Source organism: Pelophylax lessonae, assembly GCF_965119305.1.
Source record: "Pelophylax lessonae genome assembly, chromosome: 5".
NCBI classification, from domain to species: Eukaryota; Metazoa; Chordata; class Amphibia; order Anura; family Ranidae; genus Pelophylax; species Pelophylax lessonae.
Window position 1 is genome coordinate 352,419,561 of NC_138772.1, and position 20,769 is coordinate 352,440,329.

General features: G+C 41.7%; 1 protein-coding gene across 3 annotated transcripts in view; it reads right to left on the reverse strand.

Annotated features, from left to right (window-relative positions):
* Positions 1–20,769, reverse strand: part of RIPOR2 (RHO family interacting cell polarization regulator 2) — a 251,008-nt gene that overhangs the window by 72,780 nt on the left and 157,459 nt on the right. For all 3 annotated transcript variants that reach the window (XM_082258658.1, XM_082258660.1, XM_082258659.1), the window contains 2 exons: positions 15,878–16,068; positions 3,821–3,989 (listed from right to left, as the gene is read on the reverse strand). In XM_082258658.1, coding sequence (XP_082114784.1) covers positions 3,821–3,989; positions 15,878–16,068 — 360 coding nt within the window. The remainder of the gene's footprint in view (positions 1–3,820; positions 3,990–15,877; positions 16,069–20,769) is intronic.

Consider the following 20,769-nt stretch of genomic DNA (forward strand, 5'->3'; position numbering starts at 1 on the left):
CACCTTCTCAATGTTGCAAAACACCTCAAACCAGTCCACTGGAAAAAGCTGCACATTCCGAGCGAGCTAGATTATGTTGGGAAGGTGAGGGAGATCATGGAGGCAGAGGAGTGGCTCGCCACTTGCAAGGGGACCTGAAAAGGATTAGACTCCACCCTCGTCTCTTCTAGCTTGGCTGTTCCTTTCTTAGCCTTAGCAGACCCTGCATTTAAGTAGTTTGCCCAGGCGAACCAGAACCTAGGAGTCAGTAACCTTAATTCTGCAGCATCTAACCGGCCAATGAACCCCGTGTAAATGTCATGTTACAGATTTACAGTGCATTGCGAAAGTATTCGCCCCCCTTGAACTTTTCAACCTTTTGCCACATTTCAGGCTTCAAACATAAAGATATAAAACTGTAATTTTTTTTGAAGAATCAACAACAAGTGGGACACAATCAGAAAGTGGAACGAAATTTATTAGATATTTCAAACTTTTTTAACAAATAAAAAACTGAAAAATTGGGTGTGCAAAATTATTCAGCCCCCTTAAGTTAATACTTTGTAGCGCCACCTTTTGCTGCGATTACAGCTGTAAGTCGCTTGGGGTATGTCTCTATCAGTTTTGCACATCGAGAGACTGAAATTTTTTCCCATTCCTCCTTGCAAAACAGCTCGAGCTCAGTGAGGTTGGATGGAGAGCGTTTGTGAACAGCAGTTTTCAGTTCTTTCCACAGATTCTCGATTGGATTCAGGTCTGGACTTTGACTTGGCCATTATAACACCTGGATATGTTTATTTGTGAACCATTCCATTGTAGAATTTGCTTTATGTTTTGGATAATTGTCTTGTTGGAGAAGACAAATCTCCATCCCAGTCTCAGGTCTTTTGCAGACTCCATCAGGTTTTCTTCCAGAATGGTCCTGTATTTGGCTCCATCCACCTTCCCATCAATTTTAACCATCTTCCCTGTCCCTGCTGAAGAAAAGCAGGCCCAAACCATGATGCTGCCACCACCATGTTTGACAGTGGGGATGGTGTGTTCAGGGTGATGAGCTGTGTTGCTTTTACGCCAAACATAACGTTTTGCATTGTTGCCAAAAAGTTCGATTTTGGTTTCATCTGACCAGAGCACCTTCTTCCAGATGTTTGGTGTGTCTCCCAGGTGGCTTGTGGCAAACTTTAAACGACACTTTTTATGGATATCTTTAAGAAATGGCTTTCTTCTTGCCACTCTTCCATAAAGGCCAGATTTGTGCAGTATACGACTGATTGTTGTCCTATGGACAGAGTCTCCCACCTCAGCTGTAGATCTCTGCAGTTCATCCAGAGTGATCATGGGCCTTTTGGCTGCATCTCTGATCAGTCTTCTCCTTGTATGAGCTGAAAGTTTAGAGGGACGGCCAGGTCTTCGTAGATTTGCAGTGGTCTCATACTCCTTCCATTTCAATATTATCGCTTGCACAGTGCTCCTTTGGATGTTTAAAGCTTGGGAAATCTTTTTGCTTCCAAATCCGGCTTTAAACTTCTCCACAACAGTATCTCGGACCTGCCTGGTGTGTTCCTTGTTCTTCATGATGCTCTCTGCACTTTAAACGGACCTCTGAGACTATCACAGTGCAGGTGCATTTATACAGAGACTTGATTACACACAGGTGGATTCTATTTATCATCATTAGTCATTTAGGTCAACATTGGATCATTCAGAGATGCTCACTGAACTTCTGGAGAGAGTTTGCTGCACTGAAAGTAAAGGGGCTGAATAATTTTGCATGCCCAATTTTTCAGTTTTTTATTTGTTAAAGTTTGAAATATCCAATAAATTTCATTCCACTTCATGATTGTGTCCCACTTGTTGTTGATTCTTCACAAAAAAATTAGTTTTCTTTATGTTTGAAACCTGAAATGTGGCAAAAGGTCGCAAAGTTCAATGGGGCCGAATACTTTCGCAAGGCACTGTATTAGCGATGATTTAATTTACAGTACTCTAAAGTTTTATCTGTTTCACCTATACTTTCTGAGTTTCGTACCTACTGTAAAATTGCTCTTAGTTTCTGTGCAAGCCCGTGCACTCTCTCACTAAATGGGGGGGGGGGGGGGGGGGGGGTCTGTCCACATGGATCGAATATCTAGGACAGGGGAACAGGAGATGCAGCAAGGAGCATATCATTTGTGTCTTTGGGAAAAACCCTTTCTGTATTACCAACAAGAAACAAATGGGGTTCATAGATAACTAGATTGCCAACAAAAGGAATTACAGTCTACGGCGACAATGCCTGGGTGAAAATCTAAAGCAGGTGGTCTTATTTTCAGGTATGACTAGAGTGCATCTTTAATCACTCCTAAGATTAAGAAGCAATCATAGGGAATCCACTTATTACTAGTGGTGCTTACTATGAACAGTTTTATTAGTTTGGATGGCCCAACCCAGGGCCAAGTAGGATGAGCCAATATTTCATTGAACGTTGTACATTGACAATTTTATCAACAATCATCTGCACCATAAACCATGAACTGTCGCACTACATATATTTCAAAAGTGCTTGAAGTGGCTGCAGGCAGTGCTAACTGACAGCCCCTCCAACACAAGTTTGATTTCTCTGGTTGACAGGGGGGTGCTATAACTAAAACAATACAGATGATTAAACTAAAATGGCATTTTAGTCCAAAGACCATGACTAAAACTAGATCGAACTTTGATGTAAAAATTAACACTGCTTATATACCACAATGGCTAAATCTGTGTCTGTAGTGCATGGTCAAACCTTTAGGCTGGATTCACACTTGCTGCAGCCGCGGCTCACAGCAGGGGGTCTGGTGCGGCCCCGTACATCCACTCAGGTGCGGAACCAGGTCCGAATTTTTGCCTAAATTTGCACCTGATTCGGAGCCAAAGACGCAGAGGACCATTTTTAAGTGCGGACCGGGCCGCCCCAGAGCTGTGTGAACCTACATTGAGAGCCGGTCACACTCTCCTGTCATGCAAATTGGATGCGGGGAAACCCATAACTCTTAAGCTCAGTTCACACTGCTGCGACGGCAAATCATATTTTATCTTTTATTTTCTGGAAAATAAACCTAGCATTTAGTTGGTCAGCCCAGGCAACATCTCACTATTTTTACTTTTTTCATGTTTCTTTATATTAAAAAAAAAGCATCAAAGTCAGGTTCGTGGCTCACCTATCCTGCTTGAATTAGAACACAGTTAAGGTAGCAAAGGCTTAAATCTTTGGCATAAGTCCTTTTTGTTCCAGCTCTCTCAGATTTAGAAATGCAGGCCAGAGTGTGGTGTGCTGTACCAACATATACAAACCAAGAATTAAAATGTAACAGTTTTGGGAGTTTACCCTTTAAGGTGTTTCTACATATAATATAAAAGAGGCAAAAAGTAGCCCGTCATAAAATTATTTAATAAAGTGTTTGTAAACCTCAGACATAAAAAACAGAGCATATCCCTCTGTAGTGTGTTCTTGTTGCAATTAAGAGAACTAGGTGTTCTGTCTGGTGCCTTGTTCTTTTGCTTTTTGCATGTATCACTTCTGACACGTTTTCCTGACAACCAGAGATAAATGGTGACAGGGGAGCACTTTCAACGACTGTACTGTAGACAGTAGTAAGACCGATACAACTTATATTGGAGGATTTGTTTCATCTGTGTATCACCCGAGGCTAGTCACTTCACTGAGTATACTGTATATAATACCTAGTACACACAAGCTGAATATTGGCGGCCTTGGCCAGTTCAATAGAAACCGGCCAACATTTAGTCTGTGTGTGAGGCAGCTGGTCCGACAGAAGCTGGCCGTTCGGTTACAACCACTTTAATCGGACTCCCATCTCACCTTAATGAGCTCAGAGCAGTATTGCAGATGCCTGACCAACGTGATGTCCAAGCTTTCATTTCCCGTAGTAAGGGGCAGGGGACTGCTTGCAACGCTGGTGCCTACTCCAGTGTCCTCAGTGAGTGCCTCGCTCAGGTGCCCTCTGGCTTCTGGATGCTCAGCTCTATAGCTGTAAGACAAAGTGATTACAACCTATGCAAAATAATGACAATACATTGCCATGACTTGACACTCCAGCACACTAATGACTGTAGAAAATCAAAAGCAGCACAAAAATATTTCTATTAAAAACCATGAAAAGACAAACGATGCTGCTGAAAACAAACTTGTTCTAGCATTCATTCATAGATCACCATGTCTTTGGCTCCCTGTACATGCAGTATAAATGAACTGCAGTATTTTCCAATATTTCTCTTTTTTTCATCAGCACTCGAACACAGTTGTTTTACATCAAAGGCTCAGACAAGAAAATCAAGGGTTAGGGAGCAAACAATATAACAGAGAGGAGGGAAACCTCAGGTATCTGTAAGTGAAGTTTACATGGCAAATACTGTCATGGATTGAGGAGTGTAAATATTTATATGTAACAGGGTAATTGTGCACTCAATAGATTGTACTATACAAGCAAAAAGATCCAAATTACTGTCGGTGTGACAATTATAGTGCAAAACAATCATAGTATAAATGTTTTTACTATGTATGGAAGCTGTTTGTAGAGAATTAATCTTCGCTTGCTTAATGATTTTAGAAGAAGTTGCAGATTAAAGGATATCTCTCTAGGAAAGGATTTGAAATATAAAATGTTTTACTTCCAAAACAGGTAAATATAATATACCGTCCTATCTATTTACTAATGCTAGCAGCATAAGGATTACAAATAGTCACTGTTGATTGAGAGTGGGTAATTGGAATGTTAGACTTACTGCCATGCTTTTCTTCTGAGATATGGCTCTCAGAAAACCTTACCTGGGATGCAGTGGTACCATTAAGTCAATGCCGTATAGTTCTGTGAGCACACTTCCTATCCCTGCTAGAATTAGCCACTTGCAATGACGACTCCGTAGACTTCTTTTGCATTGATTGATTCCATTCATAAAATAGCTGGGACCAAAATGAACTACTATGCTCTGGGCATAGTTTTCTGAGAGCCTATCTCAGAAAGGGCAGAGAACATTACACTTACCACCCTTCTTTACAATCATATTTACTGGAGGTCTCCTTTATTGCAGATATCTCCAAGAATTTAGGGGCTTTTTTTTTCCAACGTGCTGTCGTGCAGCACTGTAATCCTAGGTCCAATTTCCACAAAGGACACAACCTGCTTAATGGATAAGTTTACATTTTAGAATATGTTACATGTTCCACCCGGATTTAGGGTGGAACATGTAACATGTTCTAGCAGCATTGTCCCTCCCTTATGACAGCAGGCAGGCATCTTCTCTGGGCACCCGCTGTCACTGTTTGGAAAAAAAATGCGGCTGTGCGGGGCTCCGCCTGCCCAACCATGTCATTCATTCACAGACCTCTGTGAATGGGAAACTACAAGTCCCAACAGCCTTTGCGGCTGTCGGCTTGTAGTTTCAATTAACTACCCTGGTGCTCTTGAGCACTCTGGTAGTTCATTCATTTTTTTGTCAGTGTGTATCTATTGATCGTGGGTGCAATGCTTTTATGCTAGTAAAAAAAATATTATTTGTACCTGCAAAAAGATGTGCATTTATTACTTTTTTTTTTAAAAAAAAGGTGAACTTATCCCTTAAAGTTTTTTTTATGTTCTTCCTTTGGATTTAGTGAGTTTCTTCTGGGTTCACTTTTTTTTTTTTTACATCCCAAAAACAGGTAGAAATCGATAGACTGATTGACCTCCCAGGCACCTCCTGAGTATGTGTCTGTTCAACTATGGTGGGCAGAAACTGATGTGAATGGCTTATGTATATGATGAACAATTATTCAACTCCATATCAATAAATAATGTTATGTATAAAATCATTAAAAAAAGGAAAAAAGAAAAGTGACTAGCAGGACTACAAAGCAGAAAGGTATTATCTCCTCTAACTGAGCATTTTTATATATTAATACAGAGAATAATTATAATTTATTATTAAATGTAAATAATATTTAAGTATAACAAAATAGTCTGCGTAGCAATAATAATATGGATTAATTGATATTTTAAAAAAACTGAAGTTCCCCCTTTTATAGCATTGATTTCTAAAATTGCGAGGAAATCTTTTAATAAAACGTAAAAGTGTAGCGCTAGAAGTATTAATAATCACAACAATGATGAATAGTGTCCAAATGAATGAAGAACTAATAATCACAATAATGTGTGTATATAGGGAAAAAAGGAGAAAAAAGTGTCCAAATGAATAAGTCCCAAAGAAAACTGATGTGGAATCAAATCATAAATCCGCATGCACAATATTCCAAGGGGGGATTCTTCCCGTGACACCAAGGGTATGTGGAGGAAAGGAACACCTCTGTGATGGGGTATGATAAGCAGCTTACCAGATTTCCATGGCTGCTCAACTTAATGAGTCAGCCTCTCCTAGCTATTAATCAAGACCACTGAAGATCTGATGTTACGTGGATACTTATTCGATTCAAATGGACCACCTCTCAAGATGCGTGAAGGGATCAGTACAGGATAAACACTCCTCAATATTTTTCATCGGTCATAAATGAATATGTAAGGAAAAAGAAAGCGAGGCCCATAGCGTGATCCCGTTTAAAAATTATAATCTTATTTATTAAAAAATAGTACTCACAATGTAGCATGAATAGACAGGCATATCGAATGGCTGTACAAGGGATGAAAGTGCGGCGTCCCGCGGACAGTCCCAGGTAACAAAATAGTAAAGGCCGGCTAAGTTTCGAGGGGCGTGTGGACGTTGGGCGCCCAGACGAAGTCTATTGAGACGAAACGTTGGCGACTCCAGACGCAACGTCCACACGCCCCTCAAAACTTAGCCGGCCTTTACTATTTTGTTACCTGGGACTGTCCGCGGGACGCCGCACTTTCATCCCTTGTACAACCATTCGATATGCCTGTCTATTCATGCTACATTGTGAGTACTATTTTTTAATAAATAAGATTATAATTTTTAAACGGGATCACGCTATGGGCCTCGCTTTCTTTTTCCTTACATATTAATTTATGACCAATGAAAAATATTGAGGAGTGTTTATCCTGTACTGATCCCTTCACGCATCTTGAGAGGTGGTCCATTTGAATCGAATAAGTATCCACGTAACATCAGATCTTAAGTGGTCTTGATTAATAGCTGGGAGAGGCTGACTCATTAAGTTGAGCAGCCATGGAAATCTGGTAAGCTGCTTATCATACCCCATCACAGAGGTGTTCCTTTCCTCCACCTTGGTGTCACGGGAAGAATCCCCCCTTGGAATATTGTGCATGCGGATTTATGATTTGATTCCACATCAGTTTTCTTTGGGACTTATTCATTTGGACACTTTTTTCTCCTTTTTTCCCTATATACACACATTATTGTGATTATTAGTTCTTCATTCATTTGGACACTATTCATCATTGTTGTGATTATTAATACTTCTAGCGCTACACTTTTACGTTTTATTAATAATTTGAGTCACTGTTGGTTGATTTTGTGTTGGCTGCTGACATTTATCATTCTTTCACTCATCACATTAGCGTGGAAATTTTTTGAATTTTATTTATATTGAGGAAATCTTTTAAAAGACAATATTAAAATGAACGGTTTTATATCTTGCAGCATGGGGTCAGATAGTGCATGTGTGTCCAACACAATAAATCAGTTAGTTTGTATAGCCATCTTGTAATGAGTTCTTATGTACTTAAGGGGTTGAGTTATATACAACAGGCAAACACCGGTCAGTAAAATACCACCAGTTATATATGCTTTTAGTCATATTTGAATAGTGCAATGTGAATGTGAAGCCGTGAGAAAATTACACATTGTGTTTTCCCTCCAAAGCTTACACATTATGTAGTAGCCGTACAACATGCTAAGGAACTGACATGTAGGAAATCCCCGCCAACTACCGTATAGACTAAAACTTACAAGACTTTTCTGAGAGCATCATATATATAAACTTTAAAAGGTACTTTACCAATACTACTATATATAGTAGTCCAAAGAAAAAAAAATTGTGAACTTCTGAATGTCTGACTGTTGGCAAGATGGGAAGCAGTTTGTTTGTGAATGTGTTTTAGGCTAGGTTCACACTTGTATATAATGAGAATTTCCCCTCTGTTTTCCCTGCGAATTTCATAGGCAGCTAGGAAGCAATTTCAGGTGCGGTTCAGATGCCAAATTTAAAAAAGAATGGCGTGGGGTTGCCCCAAATTTATACCAGACCCTTAGGTCTGGTATGGATTTTGAAGGGAACCCCCACACCAAAATGCACCGGTCAGTGACATCACAGGGGGCGATGCCACTAGGTGATGTTGCCAGGTTGCCCCCACCCTTAAGCTATTTAAGAACGGCCACACGGTGGAGCAGGCAAATGGCGGAAGCCTTCGGCACTGGCGGAGATTTTTTTTTTCATTTTTGGGTCCGATTGACAATGAATCTATACCGGGGGACATTGTTTTTTATTTAAAAAAAAAAAAAAAAAAAACGGTCTGTGTTTTTGACACTTTATTTTGGTGGAGTACCCCATACTCATTCACATGGGGGGGGGGGGGGAGATCTGGAGGCCTTCTGGTTAAAGGGGGCTTCCAGATTCTGATAAGCCCCCTGCCCGCAGACCCCCACAACCACTGCCCAGGGTTGATGGGAAGAGGCCCTTGTCCTCCTAAACATGCTCTGATAAGGGTCTGGTATGCATTTTGGGGGGGAACCCAACCCATTTTTTTTTTTAAATATTGACATGAGGGTTTTCTCTTTATAATGCATACCAGATCTAATTGTCTGGTTTGGACTTGGGGGGGTTGCCCACGCCATTTTTTTCTTTTTAAAGGTTGGAGTGGGGTTCCACTAAAATCTATACCAGACTGGAAAGGGCTAGTATAGATTTGGGGGGGGGGGGGACCCCCACGCTGTTTTTTTTTTTCAGATCAAATTAGTGTTCAAAACTGATAACATATGAGACTCAGATGCATTCCCATAGAAGGCAACAGCCTGGAAATCGTATCTGAACCGCACCGCAGAGCTCAGAAAGCATACAGAACTCTTTTTCAATTTGCAGCGCATTCACACTGCTGCTGCACTGCTATGTGAACTGGCTCCATAGAAAAGTCTGCCAGATTCACATGTCATGCGAATCGGATGCGGTTCAAAACGCATCTAATACACATATATGTGAAGGAAGCCTTAAAAGGAAACTGAAAGCCGATATAGAGCCACCATTTTATTTGAAATAAAACTAAAAATAAAGGGAAATAAAAAGTGTCCACTCATGTGCACTTCTAGTTTAACTCTGAGAGCATTTATAGTCAAGTCCACCCAGAACGTCATATTTTGCTAGATCCTAGATAGCTTAACCAATCACAAAAGGCTCACAGAGATGTGAATAAAAAAAAAAGTATTTATAATATATTTATATATATATATATATATATATATATATATATACATACATACATACATACATACTCACACACGCTTTACCTTGCATTTCTGTTTTAAATGGTTTAAACTGAATGGGTTGTTTTAAAGTAAGAGTTCAAATATACTTTAATTATTAGACAGGGAGATATCACTACAGTATTGGAGGTTGACTTACTAGGCTTAAACTACAATCTTTGTGATCAATAGTGTTTCCAAAAGTATCACCACTACGGCTAGGTTCACATCTTTGCACGTGCTTTTGTGGCTCGTTTTGCGTTTTTCATCAGTGTTTGAAGCATTTTTATTTCGTTTTTTTTTTTTGTAAAGGGTTAATGTTGGTAGGAGGAGGTGTCTGTTGTCATGTATGAAAATGCAACAAAAACACAAGTACATGCATTTTTGATGCAATTCAGTTGAAGTCAATGAAGCCAAAAATGCACTGTATTTTGTGCGTTTCTGTGGATATGTATAAAAAAAAAAAATGCACAGATGTGAACCTATCATGCAATCCTAACATAAGCAACACAGCAGGCTAATTTAAAGCCCAGCTGCACGCAAAACTTTTTTTTTTGGCAGTGAGGGGAAAGGATAAGGACTAAAAGTGACAGGAAATCTCTTCTCTGAGGACAAAGACTGCGACAAACACTTTTCATACAGTAAAATAAGGGAAAATTTAGAACCTCCGTCGGGTTAACAGTATCCATGTTTTAAGGCTCCTTTCACATTAGATGTCCAGCGCAACTTTGGAGCGTAACTTTGGATTTTGACTTTTATTGACTATACGTTCTCTGGTCCAAGTCCAAATGTGTAATTCCCCATGCACATGTTCCTGGAAATGGCTATATTGGGTGCTGCAGTGACTGCAGGCTGGGAACCGTAGATAATCCAAGTGAAGAAATGTCACCAGTACACCAAAGATTCCTCAAGAAGGATCCAACGCTTTATTCTCATGGTACACATAAGGTAACGTTTCGGAACCACGTTGGGCCCTCCTTGTCACTTGCCTGACGAAGGGGCCCTGCTTGGTTTTGAAACGTTGCCTTATGTGTACTATGTGATCATGAGAATAAAACTTTGGATCCTTCTTGAGAAATCCTTGGAATGCTGGTGACATTTCTTCACTTGGATTCTCTGGACCAAGGTCGCATCAAAAGTCGGACCAAAATAGTGCAGGAACCTTTTCTGAAGATGCAGCAAATTCTGTAGTGTTAATAGGAACAGCTCTTATAGAAATACATTGAATTTCACATGTCCTGCGACTTGGGGTCTCACAAGTTGGATCCCAAGTCGCACAAGTGTGAAAGGAGCCTTAATGTGACAGCAACAACTAATCACCTTATTTCTTGTCCTACAGTGAGAGGCACAGAAAAGAAAGCAAATAGCTACTTCCAAGTGGTAACCTGTGATTTTTGTATGGACAAATTCTCAATCCAAAGTTTTAATGTGACTGAATTTGTAAGACAGGACGAAAAGTAGGTACGATGGGCAAAGTATAGAAATTCAAAGCAGCCAGTCAGATTTCAGGTGATTGTAGTCAATGAAATATGATTTTTAGTGGACTGCACTGGTCTACAGCATTTGCTCATAGCTTTTTCAAATAAAAAAAAGCATGAAAATGGTATTGGTAAAATGCAGAGAAAAGATTATGTAACACATTAATAAAAGCTTTGTCCAGACTTTGCTCAAGGAAGCATGTTCCATTATTCTATGATAAAACACTGATAGAACAGTTCAATTAGAGTGCAGTTTTTCATTCATACAGTCTGAGAAAGTATAAATGGGCCAATATCAGCATCTTTGGTGCTACATTTCACAATCCCAACATTGGGAGCAGTATGAGAGGTCATTAAAATGTATGGAATTGAGAAATTCAGCTCAATCTATCGAGAATTTTGTTCGGAACAGTATTTGGTGTTGCTTAAATAGAAGAAAAATTTCCGCGCTAGATGTGACAGAAAACCAAATGATTAAGAACAATAGTGAGCAGCTGGCACAAAATCAACTAACAGTGATTCAAAAAATACAATAAAAACCAAAAAGTGCAGCGCTGAAATCAGTATACAATTATATAGCTGAAAAGCTCATATAAAGAAAACAAAAAAGGAGAGGGGATAATGTCCAAATGAATAGTCCCAATATTAAGTGCAGAGATGTGAATCCACGTGCAAAATAACTTTCTTCCAGTGACACCAGGGAAAAGTGTAGGAAGGGGACACCCTTGTGCTCAGGTATAACAAGCAGCTTACCGAAATTCCGTGGCTGCTCAATTTAATGAGACAGCCTCTCCCAGCTAGTAGTAAACCAGTAGGTCAACCGATATCAAGCTCAGGTGCTTCGAAAGACTCCAAAAGCCGAAAGCCGTTTCCGGTGTGTTGTTAAACCGATCACATTAATATGTGGCACACTTGGAACTTCTCATATACTCCATTGAACGTAAAGCCATATGTAGAAAGAAACAGAGGCCCATAGCGTAATCCCGTAAACCAATAGGTAAATTTATTAAAAAAACTACTTACAATTTAAAAGACAAAAACAGGCATGTAGTATGTGCCGGTCATGGATCTAACCGCGGCGTCCCGCAAGTCTCCAGATCAGCATATGGATAAACAGCCGGCTTCGTTGGGGGGCGTGTGGACGTTTATGTCTGGGATCGCCAACGTTTCGTCATAAGAAAGACTTCTTCTGGGCGTGACCCCAGACGCAACACACACGCCTATGTACCCCCACACCTATGTCACATGACGGTCACCTCTGCCAATGGGTGTTCAATCCCAGGGGGGCGGGAGTAATATGTTAATAACTCGATTCCAATAGGTTAAAAGACCAAAGGAAACCGTCTGGAGATAGGTGGTACAAAACGCTAATAGGAAGTGATGATCCGTCTTCCTTAATGCCCATTCGTTCAAAAGGCAAAAGGGGCAGGGAGACGGTCGTCACGTGATGCACATCACATGATGAACAGGAAGTGATGATCAGTATCCTCCGATGACTCATCGTCATCCGGGCGGAAGTGACACGCTCACGCCCATAGCTGACAGGGTAAGAGGGCGGAGGCGGAGGTGCGGTCGTCACTCCAGACACATCCCTTGTAACAGGAAGTGATGATCCTCACTGTTCAAGAGTGGTGTCAGCAGAGTATGTCAAACCCTTGTAACAGGAAGTGATGATCCTCCCTGTTCAAGAATGGTGTCAGCAAAGTATGTCAAACCCTTGAAACAGGAAGTGATGATCCTCACTATTCAAGAGTGGTGTCAGCAGAGTATGTCAAACCCTTGAAACAGGAAGTGATGATCCTCACTATTCAAGAGTGGTGTCAGCAGAGTATGTCAAACCCTTGAAACAGGAAGTGACGATCCTCACTGTTCAAGAATGGTGTCAGCAGAGTGTGTCAAACCCTTGTAACAGGAAGTGATGATCCTCACTGTTCAAGAATGGTGTCAGCAGAGTATGTCAAACCCTTGAAACAGGAAGTGAAGATCCTCACTGTTCAAAAATGGTGTCAGCAGAGTTTGTCAAACAACACCGTCGGTATTCAGGCGCCCCTGTGTACAGAGTGCAACCTCCAACAACATAATATGGTTAAAACCAAAATACATATATACCAAGGTCTATAACGGAATTAAAAATTATTAAGGATGTGGTGGAATGCTAGATAATCGTTGAAACAGGCAAAGGAGTTGATGTCCAATTCCTTCTATGTAATGAAAAATTTCTTTTACATATTTAATAATTGGCCATTGTGATACTTCATTCCATTGATATAAAACGCCATCTAGTGGCCAAATAAATGTGACACCACTGAAAGAGATAAAAATCAAAAAGGATAAAAATTAATTATGTGAAAAAACACTGTTGGTGAAAACAGTGAAAATAAGTGGGTTAAAATAAGTGATATTTAATTGAATAATATAAATTAACATGTGAATGAACACATATTATTTTGTGAAATAATTAACCCTTACTTACTCTCCCTATATCCAAAATTTCCATAACATTTTTTTTTTTTTTTTTTAGTGAGTGAATAAAAATAGTGATAAAAATAGTGAAAAAGCTAGGGCAACATTAGGAAAGGCTTCCCTGGTCATAGTGTCTCCAAACACTATGACCAATGCCACCACAAGAACCCAAAAAACACACTCTTTATAGGGATAGATAGGTTTAAAGCTCACTGGCGAGGATCCAACGTAAGGCGAGAAATTTCCAGGATGGAAACTCGCTGGATCTATTGCCTAAAATCCTATATTCCCTATGGGTTAAATGTGGAATGGGATGTAAATTGTTTTATTAATAATAGCTGATTTCAACCTTTTTAATCCTTTTAATCTTTCTCATAAGTTGATGTATATCTTGATTTATACAGGCTGGTTCTAAATTGTGAGGCTATGTGTGATACACATTCCATTTATTAATATTTTGCATTTTTCACATATTTTTCATTTTATACATATTTATCACTATTTTTATTCACTCACTAAAAAAAAAAAAAAAAAAAATGTTATGGAAATTTTGGATATAGGGAGAGTAAGTAAGGGTTAATTATTTCACAAAATAATATGTGTTCATTCACATGTTAATTTATATTATTCAATTAAATATCACTTATTTTAACCCACTCCCATTTTCACTGTTTTCACCAACAGTGTTTTTTCACATAATTAATTTTTATCCTTTTTGATTTTTATCTCTTTCAGTGGTGTCACATTTATTTGGCCACTAGATGGCGTTTTATATCAATGGAATGAAGTATCACAATGGCCAATTATTAAATATGTAAAAGAAATTTTTCATTACATAGAAGGAATTGGACATCAACTCCTTTGCCTGTTTCAACGATTATCTAGCATTCCACCACATCCTTAATAATTTTTAATTCCGTTATAGACCTTGGTATATATGTATTTTGGTTTTAACCATATTATGTTGTTGGAGGTTGCACTCTGTACACAGGGGCGCCTGAATACCGACGGTGTTGTTTGACAAACTCTGCTGACACCATTTTTGAACAGTGAGGATCTTCACTTCCTGTTTCAAGGGTTTGACATACTCTGCTGACACCATTCTTGAACAGTGAGGATCATCACTTCCTGTTACAAGGGTTTGACACACTCTGCTGACACCATTCTTGAACAGTGAGGATCGTCACTTCCTGTTTCAAGGGTTTGACATACTCTGCTGACACCACTCTTGAATAGTGAGGATCATCACTTCCTGTTTCAAGGGTTTGACATACTCTGCTGACACCACTCTTGAATAGTGAGGATCATCACTTCCTGTTTCAAGGGTTTGACATACTTTGCTGACACCATTCTTGAACAGTGAGGATCATCACTTCCTGTTACAAGGGTTTGACATACTCTGCTGACACCACTCTTGAACAGTGAGGATCATCACTTCCTGTTACAAGGGATGTGTCTGGAGTGACGACCGCACCTCCGCCTCCGCCCTCTTACCCTGTCAGCTATGGGCGTGAGCGTGTCACTTCCGCCCGGATGACGATGAGTCATCGGAGGATACTGATCATCACTTCCTGTTCATCATGTGATGTGCATCACGTGACGACCGTCTCCCTGCCCCTTTTGCCTTTTGAACGAATGGGCATTAAGGAAGACGGATCATCACTTCCTATTAGCGTTTTGTACCACCTATCTCCAGACGGTTTCCTTTGGTCTTTTAACCTATTGGAATCGAGTTATTAACATATTACTCCCGCCCCCCTGGGATTGAACACCCATTGGCAGAGGTGACCGTCATGTGACATAGGTGTGGGGGTACATAGGCGTGTGTGTTGCGTCTGGGGTCACGCCCAGAAGAAGTCTTTCTTATGACGAAACGTTGGCGATCCCAGACATAAACGTCCACACGCCCCCCAACGAAGCCGGCTGTTTATCCATATGCTGATCTGGAGACTTGCGGGACGCCGCGGTTAGATCCATGACCGGCACATACTACATGCCTGTTTTTGTCTTTTAAATTGTAAGTAGTTTTTTTAATAAATTTACCTATTGGTTTACGGGATTACGCTATGGGCCTCTGTTTCTTTCTACATATGGCTTTACGTTCAATGGAGTATATGAGAAGTTCCAAGTGTGCCACATATTAATGTGATCGGTTTAACAACACACCGGAAACGGCTTTCGGCTTTTGGAGTCTTTCGAAGCACCTGAGCTTGATATCGGTTGACCTACTGGTTTACTACTAGCTGGGAGAGGCTGTCTCATTAAATTGAGCAGCCACAGAATTTCGGTAAGCTGCTTGTTATACCTGAGCACAAGGGTGTCCCCTTCCTACACTTTTCCCTGGTGTCACTGGAAGAAAGTTATTTTGCACGTGGATTCACATCTCTGCACTTAATATTGGGACTATTCATTTGGACATTATCCCCTCTCCTTTTTTGTTTTCTTTATATGAGCTTTTCAGCTATATAATTGTATACTGATTTCAGCGCTGCACTTTTTGGTTTTTATGGTGTTGCTTAAAACATTGAAAAGAACTTTGGAATACATACCTTTGCTTATCCATCTCAGTCTCTGAAAAAACTGAATCTGCACCTCCACCGTTACAAACCGTTCCACCACCATCCTCATCAACATCATCCTCATCAAAGTCAGAGGTGTTCAGGAAATCAAAGCTTTCTAAAGCACTCTCAACAGTCAGACTTATACTGGAAGACCTGCTTCGGTTTACAGATGACTTGCACTGCAAAGGCAGAAAGAACCAGTGAAGACCAGACATACTTATTTGGTCACATACATATGTGAAAGACGAACACATTGCAATAAGACATACCTGATAATTGGGAGGACTCTATCTCCTAATATTAGCTGGCTTTCTACAATGACTGAACCATAATAACTCATAATGATATATCGATCCATCTACACAACACTATATTGTCAAAAGTATTGTGACACCTGCCTTTACACGCACATGAACTTTAATGACATCCCAGTCTTAGTCCGTAGGGTTCAATATTGAGTTTGCCCATCCTTTGCAGCTATAACAGCTTCAACTCTTCTGGGAAGGCTGTCCACAAGGCTTAAGAGTGTGTCTATGGCCATGTTTGATCATTCTTCCAGAAGCGTAGTTGTAAAGACGAGAAGACCTGGCTGGCAGCTTCTGCTCTAATTGTTCCAAAAGGTGTTCTGTAGGGTTTAGATCAGGGGGGATTTCAGTGTGGGGTTGTTTTTCAGGGGTTGGGCTTGGCTTTCAGAAGCGCATTTATGAGGTCAGGCACTGATGTTGGACTAGAAGGCCTGTCTCGCAGTCTCCACTCCAATTCATCCCAAAGGTGTTCTGTCGGGTTGAGGTCAGGACTCTGTGCAGGCCAGTCAAGTTCCTCCACCCCAAACTTGCTCATCCATGTCTTTATGGGCCTTGCTTTGTGCACTGGTCCAAATAATCTGGTGGAGGGGGGGATTTCAGTGTGGGGTTGTTTTTCAGGGGTTGGGCTTGGCCACTTACTTCCAGTGAAGGGAACTCCTAATTTGTCAGCATACTAAGACATTTTGGACAATTTCATGCTCCCAACTTTGTGGGAACAGTTTGGGGATGGCTCCTTTCCTGTTCCAACATGACTGCTCATCAGTGCACAAAGCAAGGTCCATAAAGATATGGATGAGCAAGTTTTGGGAGGAGGACCTTCTATAGCTCTGCCTAGCTCTCCTAGAGTTACTGCTTGTCTCCTGGAATCTCCTCCATGCTCTTCTCACTGTAATGAGAGACACAGCAAACCTTCTGGCAATGACACGTATTGATGTGCCACCCTGGAGGAGTTGGACTGCCTGTGCAACCTCTATAGGGTGCAGGTATCACCTAATGCTACCAGTAGTGACACTGACCCTGGCCATATACAAAACTAGTGAAAAACAGTCAGAAAAAAAACGTCAGTGGCCTCCACCTGTAAAACCATTCCTGCTTTGGAGGTTGTCGCATTGTTGCCCATCTTGTGCACCTGTTGTTAATTTCATTAACCAAAGCAATTGAAATGACCCCCTCTGCTACTTAACTGATCAGATCGCTAGCCTGAGGAGTTTACTTGAATTGATGCTATACTCTGACTAAAAAGCGTTCCACACACACACACACACACACACACACTACTGTGCGAAAGGCAAAGGTTTTAGGCAGGTGTGAAGAAATGCTGTAAAGAAAGGAAAAAAATATATATTTCTACATATACACACACACATAATCCTGTGCAAAAGTTTTAGGCAGGTGTGAAAAAAAGCTGTAAAGAAAAAAATAATAACTAGATTTTTGTACTTACCGTAAAATCCTTTTCTCTTCAGTTCATTGACAGACACAGCTCCATATTATCTTAGACCATTGGGTTATGCTCCTCCCATCAGGAATAGGACACTAGGCAGGAAAAAGCTTTACCACGCCTTTGGGGCTGTCCCTGTAGGCATAACCCCACATACTCTACTACAGCCCTTAGTTTCGTTGAAAGCATTGTTTAGAAGACAAAAAACCCATTTCACTCTAAAGTAGAGGGGTGGGTGCTGCGTGTGTCAAAGAACTTCAGAGAAAAGGAATATACGGCAAGTACAAAAATCCAATTTTCTTTATCGTTCATTGACAGACGCAGCTCCATATCTTCTTAGACCATTGGGACGTCCCAAAGCAGTATATGCATGAGGGGTGGGAAAAAACAATGCAAAGAAGAATTTAATTCCCCAAAGGCTAAAACTAGCCAACCAGGTAACATGGTGCTCAACCAGGAACAACTGGAGCTCACCTAGAGAAACATACACCTTCAAAGAGAACAAACAAAAAGGTTCTCTTTTAAACAGCAGCCTGCAAAACCTGCCCAAAAGAGGCATCCGAAGATGCCAACACATCTACTGTGTAGAATTTTGTGAACGTATGCACAGACGTCCAAGTTGCCGCCTTGCAAACTTGCATCAATGATGCCTGATGGCGAAAAGCCCAAAAAGGCACTCAGCGCCCTAGTAGAATGCACCTTCACAGGGAAAGGAGAAGCCTGACCCTTCAATGAATAAGCCTGAACAACCGTGTGCCTGATCCATCTGGATATGTCGAAGCAGACGCAGCCAATCCTTTATGAGGTCCCTCAGTAAGGACAAAAAGAGCATCTGATTTTCAGAAAGACTCAGTGGCCGCCAGGTAAACCCTGATCGCCCAGGGCCACATCCTAAGAATGCAAGGCAATTTCCTTGGGATGCTTGGGCTTGGGACAAAGTGAACACAGCACAATGTCTTCATTCAAATGAAAATCAGAAACCAGCTTAGGAAGAAAAGAATTGTTAGGTCAGCGTACCACCTTATCTTTGTGAACCACCAAAAAAGGTGAGCGGCAGGACAATGCCGCCAATTCAGACACTCTGCAGGCAGAAGTGATAACCACCAAAAAGGCAACCTTCTGAGACAATGAAAGCAGAGAAATCTCCTGAATCTTCTCAAAAGGAGGCTTTTGAAGAACAAATAATACCAAATTCAGATCCCACAGAGGTAGCGGGGATCGTCTTGGGGGAGCCATATGGCGCACTCCCAGAATGAAAGTGCGAATCAAGGCATGCATAGCTAATGGGTGTTGGAAATATATAGCCAAAGCCAACACTTGAACCTTGATAGTGCCCAAGGCCAACCCGCTGTTCAACCCCTTTTTGCATAAAAGACCAAAACCCTAGCCACTGAAAACAAGCAAGAGTGCACCTTCAATGATTCACACCATGAAATGTATAATTTCCATGTACGATGATAGATCTTCCTGGTAGTCGACTTCCTGGCCTCCAATAGAGTAGGAATCACAGAGTCAGAAAGACCTCCATCTCTCAACACCTGGCTTTCAACAGCCATGCCATTACAACCACTGACTGTAAAGCAGGATGGAAGATCGGCCCTTGAGGCAGCAGATTCTCCCGGAGAGAAAGTTTTCAAAGAGCATCGGCGTCCAACTTTACCAGGTCTGCGTGCCAAGACCGACAAAGCTAGTCTGGGGCCACCAGAATGACTAGAATCCCTTCCACCTCTGTCCTGCGTAGAAGCCTCGGCAGGAGTTTCAGCGGAGGAAAGGCATAAATCAGCCAATACCGACCCCAAGGAGCCAACAATGGCGTCGGCCTGAGGATCCCAAGACCAAGCTATGAACCTCTGAACCTTCCTGTTGAGACGAGAAGCAAACAGATCGACCTCAGGAGTCCCCCACCAGACACACAGGAGATGAAACACCTCTGGCAGTAGGGACCATTCCTCTTGATCCAACACCTGAATACTCAGGTAATCCGCTTGCCAGTTCTCCACACCTGGGATGTGTACAGCAGAGAGGGCTGGAACAAAATTTTCCGCCCAAACCAGGATCTCGGCCACCTCCCTGGCCGCCAAGACACTCTTGGTGCCCCCCCTGATGATTGATGTAATCCACAGTGTTGAAGCCGCAGCAGGAGTTTCAGCAGAGGGAAGGTATAAATCAGCTGATACCGATCCCAAGGAGCCACCAATGCGTCTGTGGCATCGGCCAGAGGATTCCGAGACTTGGCTATGAACCTCTGAACCTTCCTGTTGAGACAAGAAGAAACAGATCGACCTCGGGAGTCCCCCACCGGACACACAGGAGATGAAACACCTCTGGGTATAGGGACCATTCCCCTTGATCCAACACCTGACAACTCAGGTAATCCACTTGCCAGTTCTCCACACCTGGGATGTACAGCCGGGAGGGCTGGTACAAACTTTTCCACCCAAACCAGGATCTCGGTCGCCTCCCTGGCCGCCAAGACACACTGGGTGCCCCCCTGATGATTGATGTAAGCCACGGCCCTGGCATTGTACGATTGAATCCGAACCGGACAATCTCGCAGACGAGTTGTTCCTTTGGCTCAGACAAAGCTTTATTGCTCTGAGCTCCAAAACATTGATCTGTAGTTTTGACTCCTCCACTGTCCAGGTTCCCTGGGCACAGAGCTTTCCCAGCACCCTGCCCCAGCCCGACAGGCAGGCGTCCGTGGTCACCATCGTCCAAAACAATGGCAGGAAAGACTTGCCCTGGCATAGTGCTGGAGACTGAAGCCACCACAACAGAGCAGACTTTGTGTTGTGGCTCAACAGAATCAAATTGTCCAAGGACTTCGGATTCTTGTTCCATTTGACAAGAATCTCCGTTTGTAAAGGTCTCGTGTGGAACTGAGCAAATGGAACCGCTTCAAAAGGTTGATACCATCAGACCCAAGGCCCACATGCAAATCCGCAGAGAGGACAGATTGTGTGCCAACAGCAACCGAATCGCCCCCTGCAACTTCTTCAGCTTGTCCAGGGGAAGAAAGACCCTCGCCAAAGCGAAATCTAGAGTCAGGCCCAGATAATCCAGTCTCAATGAAGGTATCAGGGCGGATTTCTTGAAATTGATATTCCACCCGAACACTTGCAGGGTTCTGACAG